Genomic DNA, 20,788 nt, shown 5'->3' with positions numbered 1-20,788 from the left:
AGCAAATACAACGTGTCTTTCAGTAAAGCAAGGTCTCTTTTCTTCTGCAGTTACATAAAATTGTTGTTTCTATTCCTGATTTCAGGCTGTCGGCTCCTAGAGGCTGTTGGCAGTGCAGGAGTGAGCTCTACCTATGTTGCACCTTCGCTTGGAGTAATTTCATGTGATACTTAAACTGGGGGCTATGCTTGCCTGGACTCATTTAATTTACCAACAAAGTATGTGGCAGTCTTGAAAGCTTCATGAATGACATTGAAAGAAGCCACAGCAACAGGAGATACTCCAGCATACTTCTAATGTTTTCAGGATGTGAAAGGCAGAGAATATAGACCTGCTGTGTGTCTCAAAGGGCCTTTGAGTAGGTTATTTCAGCTTGGAAAGGGATTAGATTTAGATGACACTGGTGTCAGACGGTTGTAACTGAAGGTACCTATTGAGAATAATTCCTTTCTATAACTGGATCACAGCAGTTTTGTCAATGATGTGTAAGTGGAGGGAAGGAGAAATGATCCGTTTGTTGTGGTGGTGATATGGCAGAGAGAAAGAGTATGTCTGAAAGGAGACCTCAAAAAGCACAAGCTACATGAAGCATCACCTTCAGTACCAGGCCCTCTTAGCAGCAACAACTGGGAACAAGTGGAGGGGAAAGGGCAGAGATGAGAGAGTTGCGCTGATTTTCCTGTTTCTTTTCAATTTGAGGAGAGCTGTGTTGCTTTGGTGGCTTCATATATGGTTGTAAATGTAATCATGTCCATCTAGTAGTTGTGTACATTATTTACTTTCTTTTCCTTCAAACACCCAACACTCCTGAAAGCAAATTTGTTCCTCACATAGAAATAACATTTTCACTTTAATCCTGTTTGCAACTGCAGGTAATACCACAGATTCTAATTGTAACAGATTATTTTATGTAACAGCAAATACTATTCAAACAGCTCAGTTGTGTCTGTGGAGCTTTCTAAATAAAAAATCTGGAGGTAGTGATGGGGGAAGATGTCCATCTATATGTGGTTATCGTTATTGCTAATATTAAATTGGCTTTTCACATAGAACTTCTCTCTCAAACCTAATTATCTTTTATATTTTGGTAAACATCTTTGGCAGCTAAGTCAATATGCTTACTGCGTGTTCGGTTCTTTTATTGGATCGAACTAGAACTAACATTTGTGTAAAATACTTTTTGACATTTGAATTTGACATAAATGTTTCAGGGAAACAGTTTAGACATGCATCCTCCATGAGTGATTTTCTTGTCAGTGTAACGATGTTGTACTGTAAATATACTTTGGAAGTGGGCTTTCAGGAAAATCAGTAATGTATTTATTACTTGTTCCTGCTCTATTTCTCCTCATAGTGTAAAATCGCAGCTCAAAGTTACTTTGTACTTTTTTTATGAAAGTTATTTTCTAGAAGGTAATTTGTCATTTTAAACTAAATCAAACTGGTTATTCCTGTATTATTTCTCAGTAATTATCTCTCTGCTGAAGGAAATGTTGACTCTAATCTTCTGCTAAATAGAAAGAGACATTGTCAGTTTGAATGTTTTAAAACAAAATTATTTTGAAATCATGATATAGTATCCTTTTAATATATCCAATTTCTTTAGGTAACAAGAAAAAAAAAAACCTTAAGGAATGTGTAATTCCTTTTATAGGAATGCTTAAGGCTGTCCTCTATTCCTCTCATTTTCCCCTGCTCCTGCAGGCCCCGGCTGGTTCTGCTGGACACATCCTGCTGTGTCTCCTACCTCATGTCCACAGCTGTGTGGTGCCTCCTCAGTTGTATCTTGCTTCTTAGGGAAGCTGCCGAATGACCTCTTGCCATTTCTGGAGGATAAAACTCACTGGAAAGTCTGTGCTGCTGATCATTATTAGTGGAGCAAGTTAAGGGAAATGATTTTACCTTTAGCTGGCTTCTTTTTGATAAAGCAGTTACAGTAAGTTTTAGGTTACTGGACTTGTGATGTTAGCAGGAGTAATGTTTTCTGATTGAGACGTGATTTTGAATAAAGGGGGTTGTTCTGGTGCTAAGTGAAAAGAAAAAAACTGGTGGCATCTAATTCAGAGCAGATTCTCTTTAGTTTTGTGGGTTTTGGCGAATTTACTCCAGGTTTTTATAAAATTAAGATACAGATTAAATGTTGATTATAATGGTTTGTGTAAATTATGTTTTATTTAATATGACATGCAGAAAGTGCAAAGTTGATTATATTTTGGTCAACCTTAAACACCAGCATTATGAAGCCAAAATAATCTGTGGTCAGTATTAGGTTGTGATAAACTAAAATTTATAATTAGTACAGTGAACCTCAGGGGAGATGCTTTCTTTATATAAATTGTCTTTGGGTCATTTGAAATATCAGCTTTTGCACTCAATATAAGTTCAAGCTTTTAATGATTAACACAGGTCTCATGTCAAAATGGAGTGTTTATGGTTTATTTTCATGTCTAACTTACAAGTGCTTTATAAAGAGTAGTTTCCATTGGATTTAAGGACAAAATATAAGTTTGGAGTTTCTTTCTTTGCTGTGATACAGTTGATATAATTACATTTCTTAAATCACATGGTGCTTGTGATGATGGTGATATTGTGAGCCCTTAGGAACATCAGAGGAAGTTAAGACTTAGAGTTTGTAAAATTTGTTTGTTCTGGTCCTCAGGGTTTGATTAAACTCAAATCCAGGACTTGCTAGTTTGTGGTATTAGTAATTTTAAAGATTTATTTATATTTTGTAAGAAAATGTTTCATTATCTTGAAAATAATTCTGAACATCCCTGTCTTCGGGTAACTTTAGAAAACAATTTTCAAATACGCAGTTTAGAAGTATTGACATGGCCTTTTAGGATTAGTTTCTTCTTTATGCAATTTCATAAATTAGTATGGGGGAAAACCAAGGAAAGTAGCAATTAGACCCTTAATATTAAAATCTACATCAATACTTCCTTGATATAATTTGGATCTGAATTAGCTGAACTTTTATTTAGGCTTAGACTTGGAAGCCTATTCTTTCTCTGGTGGGAAATATTTAGAGCTTGTGCCTTGTTATTTTGGTGGAGGGGGAGCCTGTTGCCTCACCTCTACAGTGGGTATAAGGAATGCTCTCAGCCCTATCACAACCTGAGCAGTAAAAGCCCTGGAGCGATCCAGTGCAGATCTCGGTTGTGGTGTTGTGTGGGACGACATCGGGGTGCAGACGCGAGCTGTGTGCTGCTCTGGCTCAGGGCCGTGGTGCGTGGCCGCGGCGGGCGGTGGCAGCACGGGCCTGTCGCCCCGGGTCAGGCCCGGGACCAGGCTTGGCCCTGCCGCCTTCCGCACCGGCCAGCAGAGCTGGGCAGGCGCCTGCGGGCAGAAGGGGCTCTGCCGTACCAAAGGGTGCTGTGTATGCCGCCCTGGCCTGTGGTCTCCATAACCCCCTTGCAGGAGCTGTGTGCATCGGCCAGGCCGCCTGCGGGCTCTCTGCTGCTGCCCTGCCGTGGAGTCTCTGTCAGATGAACTCGTGATCTCATCTGGACAATTATTATTTTAATTTTCTGTTGTATCTTCTTCAATAGCCCTACTATCCAAATTTTGGGGTGTGTGTTTTGGGATTTTTTTTTTTTCAGTAACAGCTGTTAGTTATCAACTGTAAGAATAGTCTTAAGAGGTTAACGTCAGACACCTGAAATTAAATGGGCCTACTCTGTTACTGCAGGAATCAGCAGGGCACACATTTCCATTCATTTCATTTCTGAACAACTTCAGGTTTTCTTTTTGCTTGTAGCATTTGAGGAATCTAGGATTGTTTAGTGTTTTTTCAGTGCAGCACTGTTTGAAAACAGAGTGCTGATTTTTTTAAAGCTCCACTATGTTCTCAGATGTTGTCCTGGTGTATACTCTTCTGAAATGTATACGTGGTGCTAAATTTTTTAACTGCCATTAAAAAAAAAATTGTGAACTTAAGTTTAATATTATCAAAACATCAGTTCACAGCTACAGAGGATCCAAGTGTTCCTGTTAATATGTAGTAGGTTTTGGAGTCTTCATTCATGGAAATATTTGAAACCTGACTGGACACAGTGCTGAGCAACTTGCTTTCATTTGACCCTGCTTCGAGTGAGGGTGTTATATCAGCGGATCTCCCCATGTGCCTTTCAACTGCTGCAGTTCCCTGGCAATCAAGTTTCCAAAAACTGAAAGAACCATTCCAAGACCCTCACTCTTCACTGCTGGCTTGTCTTGCAGGATCCAGACGTAAGAATCTAATAACGAAACTGAAGTAGTTGTTTTGGAATCAATGCCTATTGCCTGTAAAATAGGGTGCCAATATTCACAAGTGTAGGTTCTGATCATCTGCACTGTCTGTGTAATGTTCCCCAGGAGACTCTTAAATCGAGTTCCAGTGTACCTTACTTTCTTGCTGCCCAGTTACGAACAGACAGGAAAACTGAAATAATTTGCTTTCATTTTGTAGTAACATGTGAGATGGGGAGAGAGAGCAGAACTTTGGATAGGAGGAGGAGGACATCAGTAGTTCATGCTAGGGTTTTGGTTTTGGGTAGAAGTTGGGCTATTGATGGATATTTTTTTTTTTTTTTTTTTTTGCCTTCGAAGAAAAAACTGAATATGAACTTCCTGGTGCAAACTTTGTAATCTTTTAGACAAAACAGCATAGTTGTATTTGAAAAGGAGGAGTCAACAGTTTTACTTTTGTTAGTGCCTTTGTTTAAAATTGTGTAGCTATGACCTGCAACTTCTCTAATCTTTCTAAGGGACTTTCCTATTTTAAAAAGGAGGGTGTGTGCGTGTGTGTGTGTGTGAAAAAGAGGGTTCTTATGGTTAGAAAGATTCATGTTCCAAGATTTTGTTTCTGCAAAAAATTTGTCATTGGGCTTGCAAGTAGTTAAATGTATAAATGTGTTAGTGAACCTTTACAATATTTAAAAGTCTTTTATTGCTAGAATTGCAGTTGATTATCTACTGTGTAACATACCTTTGACTAGAGAATCACTTTGCAAACTGTGGTGTAAAAAGCAGGACATAAAATGATTTAGCTGCATTTTTATGATTTAGATGTAAGGATATCTCTTCAAAAACTAGAGAGTCATCTTACCCTTTCATATTTGGATAACTAAAAAACAGAGTCTACTTTCTAGTTGTGGGGGGTTTTCGAGTTTAAAAGTAATTAGTTAGAAATGAAGCATAAGAAATTTCAAGCCATAATAATAATAATTTTTTAAGTGTTTGTAACTGGATAAAAAAGTGTTTTAAATGAAGTGGTCTTTCAGCATATGTTTATGCCAGCTCTAGTGATATTACTCATGGAAAGTCTCCGGTGTGGATCTGTCACAACCTGAGGGAACAAATTATTCCCTTTTAAGAGAAGGGGAAAACAAATACAGCACAACCTATCTGAACTTTTATTTCACTAATTCCAGATATTTATTTTTATCACTTTCTCCCCCACTTTTGGTTACAGTCTTACTGAAGGAATTTGTTTTCTATAAAAGCATATGATTCATTAATCCATTTTAAGTTTGTGGGGATTTGGTGGTTATTTGTATCGTTTTTTTTCACTGGGGTTGATGCATACTTCTGTTGGTAACAAAATGAGACAGTATCCAATTTTAAATGGTTAAAAGATAAACAGTAATAGATCTAATGTTTAGCCTACTTTCATTGGGAGATATATTTGATCCAGATTAGTATCTCTTACTGTAGGTGCCCAGTAGTTGCATATGAGAGCAGTAAAACAAAAATATTAAAAGCTATGACAATGAGGAGCACCAGAGAAGACATGAAAGAACCCTAGAGACCTAAAAGGAGAAAACTGTATACTTTAATAACAATGCACTCTGCCTACTTCTGTTTCTCTGCAGACATTTGAGTATGTCTTTCTACTGTTAAATCTGTGTATGAGAAAAGTAACTGAGCTATTAAAATATGCTTGTTAAGGCAAAACAAGTTTAATTTGATTTATTTTAGTTTTGCATGAAAAATGTTACCTTTTTCTGAAGAATGAGTAACCTACTCTTTCTTAACTTTCTTACTTTTCCTGTCTGCTGCTATAATCCTTTTTATACTGTAATGCTACAGTTACTTCATAGGTGATTAATAGATTCTTCTGGAATCACTAAACTAGTACCTTTTTTACAGTTTGTTTGATGTTTTTTTGGTTGTTTTTTTTTTTTTTTTTTTTTTTTTCCAATGAAGAAAAGCAGCTTCTTTGACAGAATGGAACACTTTTTGATCAATGTCAGCTTTGAATAGTCATAAACTATAAGAAAATGTCAAAGCAAAGTATTTTTTTCTCTTGAAAAATAAAACAAAAACAAATGAGGACTTGAAAAATTGTAAGAGCACTGTGATGATTACGTTTGCAGAAATTACTTTTGAGAGATACAATTTGGATAAGGTCTGAATGAAGCACCATTTACTTTGTAACATTTGTCTCAAGCACAGGAGGCATGTCTTCTGTGAACCAAAGCACACAGCTTTTTTTTTTTTTTCTTAATATCAGTTCCAAAACAAAGAGGGAAGAAACAACATGGCTAGAAAGACGTGGCCACACTTTTTCTTAGTATTTAATACCTCAAAGAAGTTTTCCTGTCGGTAACCATTCTGATTCCAGATTTCTTAATTTAGTTTGAGTTTCTCTGTGTAGAAAACCTGGGTACTTCAGAGTTCAGCAAGCTGTGCCAAAAAGTGTCTGTAATTTAAAAATATTTAATATGATGTTGTCAGACACAGCCTAGGTGTTAAGAGGGTTGGGGAGGGAAGAGGGAGGAGCAGCAGCCAGGGATTTGTGATTCCTTCACGTTGTGCAGTGTCTCCATCGCATTGCTCAGCCCTAATAGAGGGGTAGAGCTTGCTGCAGCCTTCCTGGTGGATCTGTGCTGGGGAGAGGGTAGCTTGCTAAGGGGAGAACAAGTACTAAGGTTGGTGATATTTTAGGAAGCAGGGAAAGACAGAATTAAGCCTGACTTGAGCGAAAGCTACAGGTCAGAATTTTGCATGAATCGGGGCTGTGAAGGCTGCATGGCAGCCCTGGCTGGGCTCCCTCCCAACTGCCCAGAGTGAGCATTAAAGAAAATGACAGTTGCTGGAGGTAGTGTTTTCCAAGAGGCATTTTGCTCCATATGTTGTGGTCTTGTCCGGTTACGCTCCACTCTGGGGACAAAGTCTCCATGAGAGTTAACGTGACTCTAAGCTCCAGCCTTTAGTCTGGCTTAACTAAATGTGTTTTTAGCCACAACAGTTGCTGCATCAGTGTTGCCAGTTCTACCAGATAAAAATGATTCCTGAGAGCAATTATAGCAACTGAATAGCATGTTCTTGTAGCCTTTCTAGGTAATTTCAAACTGACTGTTAAGATGTGATACTTCTTAATACAATTTTTATTTGACTGAATCTGAATGCTCTATGAAGTTTGCTGACAAATAAGCTGGTTGAGAGATCTGTATTCCCTGGACAACCTGATGGACTGTCCTTAACGGATCATGTGTCTTAAATGTCCTGTGTTCCACAGGAGAATGGTGGTGTGTGTAGAAGAGTATGTGCAATGCAGAAATGTTTTGGCTTGAAAATTAGATGGCATTTAGTCAGACATGAGTTATCCCAATTACAAACTGTTGGTGACAATGCCAAATAGAGATGGTACTAGCAAAGTCTAGGTATTTTTTTTTATAGGCAGGAATCCTTCTTAAAAAAAGTCTTATTTATTCCCAGAACCTTAGTTCTTGGTAGTTTATAATGCTCCAATGTGAATAATTATACATGAACATGAACTGCCAAGTTCTGGGGTTTTTATCCTTTGCCTCTGCTGTTTCTAAAAGCAGCCAGAATGGGTCTTGCCTCTTGCAAGATCCTGTGTGGCTGAAGATGGGCTGGATGAATTACCAGCTTTCCTCATGTGGTAGCTCTGCAGGGGTTTCTCCTTGACTGAGCTGAAGAGGAGCTGCTGGCAGGACAGTGTTGGTGATGGCCGTCTGCTGTGGATCTTGTAGCTTCCTTTGGCCTGCTCTGTTTTGTGGTGTTGGGTCAGGCTTGTTGGCTTCACCGAGCTCTTCAGAACTGGGAGGGCCAGGGGCTCTGCAGCGTGGAATGGTTTTGCTGGGCTTTTGGGGGAGCAGCAGCACCTTTTTGGACTGTGCCATGTTTTTAATGTTCACATCTAAGCAATTTTACTTCAAGAGTCTCTATAAATATATGAAATGTGAGTGTTTAACATCACATAGTGTTTCTCTTCCTGAAGCATGACTGACAAAACCAGTTGTGTTTCTTTGTCCCCCTGTGCCCCTCTTCCAGTGGGTAAAAAGAGGTTAGGCAAAATCTTGTCAGTGTTTGACTGTACTTTTTACTGTTGTATATATGATTTGTTCCCCTGAGGTCACTGGGATAATTTACTTCTATAAAAATGAGTGCTGGCAGGACTGGTCTTCAAATTATAAAGTGTACTCATAAGTAGCATACCCATTTTTCATGCCCATTCTATTTTTCCAAGTGGACTCCAGAGTTTTCATTTCCTATGTCAATCCCAAAGCCTTTTTTGCCGTCTTTTCTTCCAATGTGAATTGGTTATAGATAGGTAACTGTAACATATTTGAATACATCTAATTATCATTAATTCTGCTTAGAATGACTTTAAAGCTATCATATTGTAATCACATAAAATGCGCTTTTTTTCTTTTTAAACTCGTCCTCTTATGTTAAGGTATTACTGCATTCTATAATGTTATCCGTAGTGCTGCAATTTCTCTTTGTGGCATTGCTACAAAGAGAGAAGAGCAGTAGCTAAGTTTTCTTAAGTTCCTACTGTACTACATTGTTTAAAGTAAAAATAAATTACTTGACCACTTTTTAGTTGGATGGTTAACTTGGAAGTAGATTTTGGACCTGGAGTTCAGGTTTTAAAGCTCTCTACAAGAGCAGAAAGGAGCTTCAACTGCAGCTGCTTTATGAGCAATGGCAGGACCTGTTTTCTGAAACTGTCAGTGAAAGCAGTGGGGGACAGTCACAGGTGACTGTCACCTTCAGTCTTGAGACATGCCACCCTAGGTCTTTCACTTCTCACTGCAGACATGGGACGTGTATTTCTTCTGGGGATGAATCCGCAGCACCAGTTTTGTTCTGATAACAGCATCTGGCACTAGATTGATTTAACAGGCTATGAGGTTTGCTCTTTTCAGATATGCACTTGTACGGCAGCTTCTGTGCAGCTCTGACATAGCCACACGCTACTGTTGTTTTTTGTGCCTCCTAGCACCACATGTGAAGCTAAAGCTCTTTGACACCTGCCATTTGGACCTTTTTCTTACTGAAAAATGTCATCGTTTTAAGACAAGATGAAGACAGATATCTGATCATTCTTCCCTTTGCAGGGATGTGCTGTGAGGGCATGGTTCATATACAGATGAATAAAGGATTCCGGACCATAGCTATACAGTTAGTTTTATTAGTTTAGTACAATATGTAGTTTTTTATTTACAGGTTCATAGAATTATGTCTAATACAGAAGAAATTAAAGCATGTTAACTCATTGCTATATCTTACAATAATTCTCAAACCTATTTCATTCTGCTGCAAGTAGCAATTGTCTTACTGTTTTAATGGTAGGAGATTTCACTCCACTTTTCTTTGGAGGGGAGTGAAGGTGGTTGAGGAACTGAAATCAGAAAACTTTTTAACTCTTCTAATTCTGTAATCAGTGAAATGGTTTTGGTGGGATATATTTTCTGCATTCATCCAAATGTGGAAGTTAGTAGAACTGGGCTGCATTCTTCCAAAGTAGTAACTTTTTTCAAGGAGAAGCTTTTAAATCCGATGCCATAATGGCTTCCCCCATAATTCTTGAAACCTGTTTTGTGCTAACAAATAGGCAGTCAGGTTGTGTGGCTCAGAAGATTATTGTCCTTATGTTTGAAATATCTTTTTATTGTGCTTGATTACAGGCAAAATGATCTTAGAATGTGAAATCAACACACAGCCCTCTTTTACTTCCGAAGCAGTGGAAGTTTAAAGTGTTGGGCTTTGTTAGCACTAGTATTTTCCAGCTTTCAGGGAAGTAGGTGATACTTGAAGGTAACTATTACAGTAATTGCATTTTTAAATATACTTACTAATTTTCCAGTCTTTGTCATACATTTCTTCTGAGATTTGGTTGCAGGTCTTTTTAGTGAAACTGGCTTTGATTTCTTGTAGTCCTTTTAATTTCTTATAAAGCAGACATTGAGGAATTCTTGCATTTTATCTGATGTTGAAAGACTATAATTTGGTATTTCAAACCATTAAATTTCTTGGTTTGCATATTGTTCTTCATCTGAAAGTGTGTACTTCAATTCTGTAGTGAAGTTTAGTTCTGCATAAGCATTTGGAAAATGGAAAATCAAAAATCAAATATCGTTCTAAGACTTATTTTAACATAAGTAATTTTTAACAATTTGAAGCAATGATACAAACTGTGATTAGATTATCTTGCTAAACACTGACCGAAACAGACCTAATTATTTTCTCTTCAGTAGGTTCTAAAGATCTGTGCTGTCTACCAGGAAAGCGATCAGCTTAACTGGTGCTAAATATCATTCATGTCTGAATAGGAGAGAAATAATCCCTAATGCAAGGATGATTCTATCACTTCAGAAGCTGCTTTATAAGGTGTTTATTTATTGTCCCTGCTGTAGGGTCAGCAAGCTATTTCAAAAGTTGGGTTTATGACTGAGAGATGTACTGTTTTTCTGTGTTGTGATTAGCTGTGTGGCAGAGTTCTGGATTTGAAATAGTTTAATAACTGAGTTGGTCAGGACGAAATTGCTTTCTTCTTTGCATGGTATAATTTCTGCTAAAATTTGTGAAATATTGAGCAAACTCATTCATACATAGGTAGAAACATTTACAGACTTTATTGTGAATTCAAAACACTAGTTGTAAGCAGAATTTCACCTAATATTTTCTATGGAAACTTACAGAATGTGGCTGAGCAATAATGCGGGGTCTCTAATAACTGCTTATCATTTGATGCGCTTTCTGAAGATTGTTTGTGGACTTAACTTGTGTGCTTGGGAGCTCCTGAGCAGGAACCATTCTTTAAAACTTGTCGTCTGTGTCCCCCCCCCATCTAATTGAATGGCTTCACTGTGAGGCACTGTGATCTTTCTTGTAGTATTTTTGCAAAAGATGACTGGCACCTCTTGTGTAATGTGGCTGATTTTGAAAGGTGGACTTTGATGCAAGCAAAATTTGTTTTGTATGTAGTGGCTAAAAGTATTGAGAGAAGCAATGGAAATTAAATAAAAATTATTTTCCTGTGTAACAGCATATTTTGTCATTGTAAAATATGTTTAATACTGGAATATCTCCTGAGTTCTATGTATTGTTAAAATTTAAAGATATATCTTCAGATTGCTTAAAAGCACAGATGAATTGTATGGGTTTTAGCTTGATTCTGTTGAATGATGGTTGTTTTCTAGTATAATCTTTTCTCATGATCCGAACATCATCTTTTGCCATACCACTAGCTCATTGGAAGTGGGGGAAAGACCAGCTTTTGAATTTAATCTCATCTGTCAGAATGAACAGGCTTTTAAAAACCTTTACAGGCTTTTTGTTCTTTGAATACATTATTGAGCATATACCAAAACCTCTTTATCTTGTACTTCCATGACATATGTTCCTCATCAAAAAAAAAAAAAAAAAAAAAAAATAGTAATGGCTTAGCTGTGTCAGAGCCAGGGTCTATCAAGCCTAGTATCCTATTGTTCCTGTGGCAAAGTGCGTGTGGCTTAATAAATCCCAGGTTCTTGCCCAGCCTGTGCTGGGCTGCAGCCTCCTGTCGGCCGTATCCATCGCCTCCTGGCAGCGGGAACTGTGCTGAGCACAGGGTGTAGGGGCTGGAGCGAGATCCCGGGAGCAGCCGGTAACTGCCTGGGATGTTGGGAAACCTGCAGTTTGCTGTCGGTAATGGTGAGGAGGTGGAGGGGCCGTCAGAGTCACTTCTGCCGTGGGCAGTGTCCTGCTTGGCAGGAGAGGGAAGAGCGAGAGGCCAGCCAAAATGCAAAAAGGGATTATTGCTGTTTCATATGAAGAGCTGCTTTGACCTCCCTTAGGTGGTTTGCATTAGTTGCCAAAAATGGTTGTGTAGGGAGATGTATAAGAACACATGCAGACATCCTTTTTCTCTAGTACTTCTGTGGCTCTTGGCCATTTTTGGTTTTAGGCTCTTCTGGAGTTAGTTGTGACTTCTGTGTTTTCAGTAAGGCCCAATAGATTTCTCATTCATGAAATAGCCCAATCTTTGAGCCTGTACTTAATTAAGTCTTCCCTGCCCCTCCACAGTTTGTTTTTAATCACTAAACCTATCAACATAATTAAAGTTTGTGGCACTCCAGTCGAGCTTCTAAATGTAACATTCTTTTCTAGCAAATATTTTGCTGTTTTATTTAGTTGTATTTTTCTGTCCTGTGTAATTCTTAAGCCAATTATTTCACTAAGTAACACTGAATAATCCTTTGGCCCTTCTGTATTTCGGTCATTTGTGGGAGCCTCTAGCTTTTGTTGCCACAAGCTTATGAAGAACATATTTATCAGTTACTATGTAAGAAGTTGGGTTAAAGGAGTTAACCACAATTACTAAATTCTGATTGGGAAGGAAATTATATTTTGGCAGATGATCATTTTATGACCAAATATGAAAATCTAGGCCCATTTTGAGGTTGATATACCCTTTGCTTTTAGGTTGACCATGATTTTTCTACTATGTATTAATACTGGTCTCGTCTTTGTACTAGTATTTTTCTTAAGATGTTATTTTAAAGGCTTCAAGTCATAACTCAGGGTTTTGGAGATTGTAGGTATAGTAAGTTATGTAAAGTTGGATAAAGTTACTTCTTCCTCTCTCTGTAGGTTATTAATCCTGTGTTGCATTTGATTATGGGGAAATGACTCTGATGTAATAAAATAGTTAGCAATGTTGGTAAGGTTCATGAAAATGTCAGGAAGTTGCATCCATCTTTAGCCCTAGAAGCCTCTAGCATCTTCATTATACATACATTAGATTTTTCCACATAGTTTTGAAAAGGTTTTCAGTGAAAATTTACTAAGAACCTTGTGAGTTTTAGAAAATGTGCCATTACATGCACGTACATGAAATTGTAATATAATTAAACAACTGTTAGTAACTCTAGTTTGTTACATGTAATATTTAGCATTATGCATTTTTGTAGGTATGTAATAGCTTTGAATTAAAAAAATATATATATAGTAAGTATTCTTAGATTATTTTTTGTTTACATTTTACAAGAAAGTATTTTTTCCTGTAAAAAATTAAAAGATTGAAAAGCTGAATGTTTTGAACAGGTCTTCAAATTATTTTTTTATACCAAACATATAATATTTATTTAAGCCAAGTAAGAAAATAGCTTGCTCTAGTAAATCTTGAAAGGCTTCTTGAGGTGTTTAGCATACAGCAGGCATGGTCTCTAGCAGAAAACCGAGGGCCCGCCAGGTGGTGCTAGTGGAATATGTTTAGTGTGGTTTAACAGTACTTAAAATGTGTCTTAACAAGTGTGAATGAGGTGGGTGCAATATACGAAAACTTACTTTCTGTGCAACAGGCCTGTTTGTGAAATTAAAAAAAGTAAATTGAAATATTGTGTAGTGGCTTTGTGGTTTGGGAACTTTTAATTTTTAAGGGTTGGATATAGATGCTGAGCAAAAAAACTTATCTGTAGGATGGGTAATATGGGAAGCAGACAATATGGAGGCACAGTCCCAGAATCTTTACCTGCTTTTTTGCTAATTCAGAAAGCAGTTTATGAAACTTGTCCATTCATGTAATATAAACATAACATATCATGATCTCTTGCTTATTTACCTACTACATTCTTGCTTTAAATAGCAAAATAACTTTTTAGTAATGTTGGTTTAACTGTTAAGATTTTGGTCAGTGCGAGAATCTTTCCTCTTAAAGAATTCACAGAAATAAGGATCTGATTTTATGGGGGGGGGGGGGAGAGTGTTTAGTTTTCATTTTTAATACATTATGTGGCTTAAAAAGTTGAAATAGAAACAAATTCTACTTCTGAAGATGATATACAGATTTTTAGATACAGTTTTTAACAATGCTTATGAGGGCTTTCATTTGACTCTCTTGAAAATTGTATCCTTTAAAAAAAGGGGGAGAGGGGTGGTTAGAGAACTGTGGACCGCAGCAGTTTGGAGTAAATTTCTATCACCTACTGATTTGAGCAGGTTTGGTTTTGTCTTAATGTGCCCTCACATAAAGTATGTATATTCTTTGAAAGCACGATGTAGAGCATTTTGCAACATTAAATTAGCTTAAATTGTCCTATATCGTATCTCCCCTTTAAAGAGAATTATTTGAATTTTGAAAACAAACAAACAAGCAAAATGTCTGTGAACAAAAGTGACTGTCTCCTGTCTAGTCAAAAAGCATAATCCAGAACAACTGCAAACAAAAATCCCCAAACCTATTTTGCTTGTAATCTTAGTAGTGTGACCAAGCTAAATGTTTTAGCATTATATGTGCCAGTGTCACATTAGTAACCGCCTCACTGTAGCTAAAAACAAACTAAATAAAACCACGAGAGCCGCTAATAGGTCTGTAGAAGTTTGGCTGACTATGCTTGAACGAACCAGAGGATGGTTTCTTTGGAGTTTGTGGCCCTACGCATTTACTCTGGGTAACAAATTTATTTAACGTCTGGGTTTTACTGTCTTAAGCGCAGCAGTATGGGTTTCTGTGTGAGCAGAATTTTCCCCCCTCCCCCCTTTTCCAAGTCTGCTATACCAAATCCTTCATAGAATAACTGCATGCGTATACAAAACCATCTCAGAGTGGATGTCAAATATCCAGTTTATGCTGCTTCTGAAAGTGCTTTTTATATCTTATTTTCCTGCTTGAGATAATTTTTTACTCGGCTTCCCCCCTTCTCCTGCCCTTGCTGTATAAATGTTCTTGTACTTGAGGAAAGGAAATATGCTCTTTTGAAATGTTTTTTTTCTTCCGTCCTGAGTTCAATTTTATTTACTCATTTTAGCAAGGAGGTTTTATACTATCTACCTTAAAATTCGGCACAATTCACTTGCTACCGTAGAATGATAGTATTATTGCAATCCTCTTACTTCTGAAATAGCATTCATGAGAATGCATAAAGTATCAAGTGTGTTAAAATTCCCATCCAGGTCACCTTGTTTTTTCACCGCACAAAATACTGGGAAGGATCAAGAAATAAGCTGTATGCAGTAATACAGTTTATAGTACAGCATTGTAAAAATGTGTGCAAAATTGATTTTTTAATTTAATTTTTTAATCTGAGGATAATATCAGTGTATTAAACATAGAAATTGCATGAGAGGTAACTTTTTGGATCTGTTAGAATACAAAGATTGAAGAGCGATTAGTGAAAAGCTGTTAGAAGTATGTGCTAACATGTGTGGTTTTTTGGAAGCAATATCCAAAAGGGAAGCACTTGCCAGATGCTGCCTTTATTAGGTGTGAACAGGTTAAGAAATACATTCTGCTGCATTGTTCTTTAAACTACCCGTTCATCAGAAAAATCAGTTTGATGAGACTTCTGTCAACATCTTTGTTTTTCAGCTGTTAGGTTTTTTGTGATATGAACATATTTCTGAACTCTGTTATGGGAGTGTTTTTTGAACATCAGTTGTAGTGAAGGAATGCCTGTAATACTGAATCTTTTTAAAAGATCATGTAAATAGTTTCATTTTCACTTGCCCTGTTCAGCTAGTCTGAGCAGTTTTTTGCTCTGTTAAACCAGTTGTTTGAATGGCTCTGGAGTTATGCTAATACAGAAGAGCACAGGTTTTTATTCTCTGCATTTATTGAAAGATCCAGTCTGTAATATTGCAATGTTCTTTTGAGTTTTGAGTAACTATAAAATCTGGCTTCTGTGTACAGCACTCTACCAAATTCCAGTTTTGATTGGGGAGGGGGAAAAAAAAATAATCTGTAAAAACAACAGTAAGAAATTCTGACCTTTTATATCTACATTTTACACTATTTACTCTTAAAATGCTTGGAACGTTGAATGGGAATCTGTTTTATCTCTGAGCTATTCTTCAGCTTTTTCTAAAGGGAGTGGCTTCTAGGTATCAGTTCCTTTATTTAAAAATTTGACCTACTAAACATTCTTAAATGGAAATTTTTTAGTTTAATTTTAGAACAATATAAAGCAAAGTTATGATTTTTATTGAAAGGTCTGGTTCTTAAGGATTGTGGTTTCCTTCCTTATGGCAAAAATAAGGTTATTCTAAGAGTGGAATAGTACAAGTAAAAATAGTTCTGAAACTGATAGTACTCTTCTCCAGTGCAGTAGCTGTATGATGGCTTAATTATCAACCTGAAATTCAAGTTCTGTTGAAGTTATTTGAAGAAATATACTGTTGATTCAGTGGTGTCAAAATTTCACGGCTGAAAATAAACTTACGCTGTGAATACTTGATTGCCGTTTTCTCTTGAGTGGAAGTAGAGCACTCAAGGGTTTTTTAATTATGTGTTGTGATTTGAATTGGTGAGTTTATCATCATTACTGAATGAGTTTGAGGTGTGTTAGGTACATGAACTGTAGTTTAAGTTGCTGAAGACGTGCAGTCTGTGTTTTTCTTTGGGGATGGCAGTGAGAGCGGGGAGAAGACGGTATTAAATGCCGCTGAGAAGCGAGCTGCAGCTCTGTGGCTCAGTCTGTATCCAGTTGGTTTTTTTCTGACTGTTTTAGGCAGCTAGCTTTAAACAATGTGTGTGCACATTGTTTACATGGCTTGGACTTATGTAATTGTTTAATTCATGTTAGACTTCAGAATGTAGGTTTTTTAATGAAATTCTCAGGTTTTTGTTTTGTTTATGGGAGCTGGTTTGCCTATTCTGGCAACACTTGTTTCTCGTGTTCGTTTTCTCTGCTGTAAGTATTAGTACAGGGGCTGATATCACACAGATCATGTATTTATAATAGGGCCAGAACTGGAAAAGAATGGATGTTGCTGGTGAGGGAGGGGTATTTTGGCTTAAATGGAGATCTTTTCTTTTGTCTGTACTGTCTTACTTTTATTAGTATTTAGATGATCCAAAATATTTTTAAAACATTAAAAAAAAAAATCAAATATTCGGTTAAGTCACATGCTAAGCCTTTCAGTTGTGTTGTTCAGTTGTGTGGTGTTTTGATTATTTGCCATTTTATTTTTCAGCATTGTCAGTGAAGCAGGAGCATCTATTTACAGCGTCAGTCCAGAAGCATCCAAGGAAATGCCAGACCTAGACCCTAACCTAAGGAGTGCAGGTATGAAGTGTATTTAATTTTACCACCATTTCAATTTGAAGCTCCAGTCTCAGTTCTCAGACTGTATTGTTTATAATATTAAGTATAATAAGAGCCAAAAGTATAAAAAGCGAACGTTTTGGATGTTTTGTTTCTAAACTTTAATTCTTGTGTCATTTCACATTTGAAGTCCTAGGTGTGCAAATCAATGACATCATCTTCTACTAAGGTCTGTAATGTAAAGGTCCTTGTGGATGAATTCCTTCAATACGCTGTCACAGGAGAATTTGTGAGGATTAATATAACCAATGAATTGCATAAATTTTCATAGTTGGACATGTCCATGCCCCCAAGAGCTAAACCTTCCCTCTCTTCTCCTATCCCTTGTATGTACACAAATGTCTCTTAACAATAAGTAAGCACTTCAAGGGCTAGAAAAAAAATGTAAGAATAGAACAGATAATTTAAAGGTGTGCATTCATTATGATTACTTTGAAGCCTTCATGTAGCTGAATATAGTCCTCAAGAAATACTATTTATGAGGGTTTTTTGTTTGTTTAAATCATCTGCTTCAGCATAAATGTTACTGAGGTATAATACAGCCCAAGTTCTTAGAAATGTACAAATGTTGCCAGTTATAATTTTCAGTGTTTGGCTACATGAATTAAACTAGTACATAAATCCAAGTGTAATCTTTAAAGATCAAATTCCTGTCAGCTTCGTTGGCATCAAAATTCTACTCATGGATTTGGTTTATTGGGAGACCAGCTGTAAGGGCAGGTCTGAGGTTATTTTTGGATTACTTCATTTCTATATTTTTATTTGTGAGTCTTTCTGTATTTGTTTTTATTTAACTCAGTTTTCTATTTTCTAGGTTTTCCTGTAATTTGCTGCCATACTCAATCAAATATAACATATTTGAAAATGTAGTAACAGTCATGTATAAATCTTTTCCAGTCAAAATTATACTGTTCTTAATCTTACTCTAGCAGGTTACTGGCCTGGAAATCCTTAGGAATGTATAGAAGTATATCAGCAGAGAACAGTTCTGAAGTTACATGGTATTTGGGGGTAAAACTTTCTAGAGTTCCTCACGTTCCCCTTTCCTTTTATTTCTATGAAGAGGAAAAAGGGATTTGTGTTAACTCAGTGTTTCAAGTGAATGTCTTTAGAAGGAATATTCTTTACATGTCTGTATCAGCCCTTTCCTTTGCAGGACAAGACTCTAGGTTCTTTTTGCTTCGCTCTTTCCTCCCTGCCTGCAAATGTACTCTGTTGTGATTATTTCTTCCCTGGGCCACGGAGGTTTTGAATGTATCATGGATGGCCAGAGCAAATATTAGGCATGTGACATTTCTGTATTTGTGACAGATGCCTCTAACTTTGCCTTGGGCCAAAGCTTTTTATGTTGCTGATATATTACATGTAGTGTGGGTTCAGAGTTGATGTAAATGAACAGAAAAACACTGAAAAGGAGGAAATTTAATTATTAACAGTATACTTTCCTAGATGTACATGACTTCTTTTTTTCCAAAGTTAATTTTTGAACATTTCAGACACTTTTATTTAGTGTTGTGCATCAAATACGGTAAATTAAAATCAAATTTGTAATACGTGACCAATTTCAGTATTAATTATCTAAAGTTCATTTCTTCATTGTTACTAGGAATTGCTTCAGGTGTAACTTACATGCTGTTGCATCTGGTTTGAAAAGCACCAGCAATTTTAACGTGCTGCAGCAGTACCACAGAGTGGATAGAAATTGAAAAAGGGTATGATAGAAAGTGAAAAATAATTGCTTAGTTCCATGGATGTCCACTGTTACGGAACTGACATCTTGAAGTATATTTATTAAAATAGAGTCTTTCTAGAAGTTTCAGACTTTCTTCTTGATATCCTTTGGTGTCAATTTGTAATTAGCTGTACTAAAGATGTGGACATTTTTTTTAAAGCTGAACGTAAAAATGTGACATAACATTAGAGGGAAACATTAACTGATGTTTGGGGTTTTGCAAACTTTTTCTTGACTAGCTTTTACTTTTGTACTTTTGATTTTTCCTTTAATTTGCAGCAAACAAAAAAGTGACATGGTGTCAAAGCTGACTTGCTTTATATTTTAATTGTTGTGTTACATCATGTCAGATTCTGTGCTTACATGATAGCATTTAGTACATTAAAGGAAGCTGACAGCTGCATGATGAAGTGTGACATAGTTAAAATAAAAGGTACAACTGATGTGAGATATCTGTGATCTTAACGCAGTTTGCCACTTCAACATTTTTCTCAAACTTTATAGAAGGGTTTGGGGTTTTTTGAATTACACAGATAGGCCTATGTTTGTCGATCAAGTACATAAGTGTAAAATATTAAATAATGTATATTATATGAGAACTTTCACATCTTGTGATATGATCTCTGTCATATTTGCAGTGCTGTTTAGCAACTGTTTGTGGTAAACTTTCGCTTTGTACAGAGAAATAGAAGACAGAAATCTTGATAAAAATATTACCTTATAAATTTCTCCTTGCTGAATGCTGCATATAGGAGGAAAACCAGCAACCTTTAGCATTTGTTGGGGGGGTGCTAATTAAAGATGCTGGTTAAGCCAAGAATTCAACTGGATATTTTTTTTTTCCGCTTTGAGCAGTCTTTGAAGGTCATAGATGACATGGATTTGTAATAAATGACTGAGTTCTCGTTATAAACTAATGGTGCGTGTATGAACTATAGTGGAAAGTATTAATAGTCATCCATACAACACTCAGCTAAAATCGCACTTGCTTGAAAAAAAAAAAAAAAATGCTTGTTTCTTAAATGATTTGTTGGTAGCTACAGTACAGAGGATGGAATAGGATCTCTTCAGCTTTAGAATTCTCCAGAGATGGCTACCTTCTTTCTAGCACTAGGCAATATCAGCTCCAAAAATCAATTCTTTATGTTGAACCAGGTTCTTTAAAATTTTTATAGCACCAAATCTGAATATTTAAAGGAAGTGCAGAAGCTTCTATACTGCTACACCAATTCCTGTAAAATCTTCTGGAGTAGGGCTCAGCTAAGTAGATTGTAAAGAACTTGATGAAATGTAGTTACTTGTGTTTGAGTAGAGGGAGGAGGTAGATATCCCCTTCTGACAGTCATTGTAGGATTAATGAGCAGAACAGCTATTTCTCAGCTTCACAGAATTAGGAGATAAGAGGCTTATAGGCCAGAGCAATAAAAGGATTTCCTACTTGATAGGCTGAGGAAGTTCAGCTGCAGCAGATTAGGAGGGTTCTGCCTAGAGAACAAGCCACTGGAGTTCAGTAACGGGGGTTTGGGGATGAACTTGTGATTGAGTTGCAGCCTGACAGAGAAGGGAATGCAATGCTTCCTTGAGTTCTCCTTTACAAAAGCTGTGCCTATCGAGAGGCTGAAGATTTAGTGTGGGAGTTTTTGTAGGGGAGAATAGACAGCATAAAAGGGTGCTTAGCAAGCCGGAAATGATGCTCACCCTTGTGAAGCTTATTAATATGTGCCCCCCTCAA

The 20,788-nt window shown here is 36.8% G+C and overlaps 1 protein-coding gene across 4 annotated transcripts in view; it reads left to right on the top strand.

Moving 5' to 3' along the window:
* The window catches only part of SRBD1 (S1 RNA binding domain 1), a 130,609-nt gene that overhangs the window by 47,450 nt on the left and 62,371 nt on the right, over positions 1–20,788 (top strand). For all 4 annotated transcript variants that reach the window (XM_032985314.2, XM_032985312.2, XM_032985311.2 and 1 more), the window contains one exon: positions 17,194–17,285. In XM_032985314.2, coding sequence (XP_032841205.1) covers positions 17,194–17,285 — 92 coding nt within the window. The remainder of the gene's footprint in view (positions 1–17,193; positions 17,286–20,788) is intronic.

The sequence above is a fragment of the Tyto alba genome, unplaced genomic scaffold (assembly GCF_018691265.1).
Source record: "Tyto alba isolate M040663 unplaced genomic scaffold, T.alba_DEE_v4.0 Super-Scaffold_16, whole genome shotgun sequence".
NCBI classification, from domain to species: domain Eukaryota; kingdom Metazoa; phylum Chordata; class Aves; order Strigiformes; family Tytonidae; genus Tyto; species Tyto alba.
The sequence above is the reverse complement of the archived record's forward strand: the minus strand, read 5'-3'. Positions and strand labels throughout refer to the sequence as shown.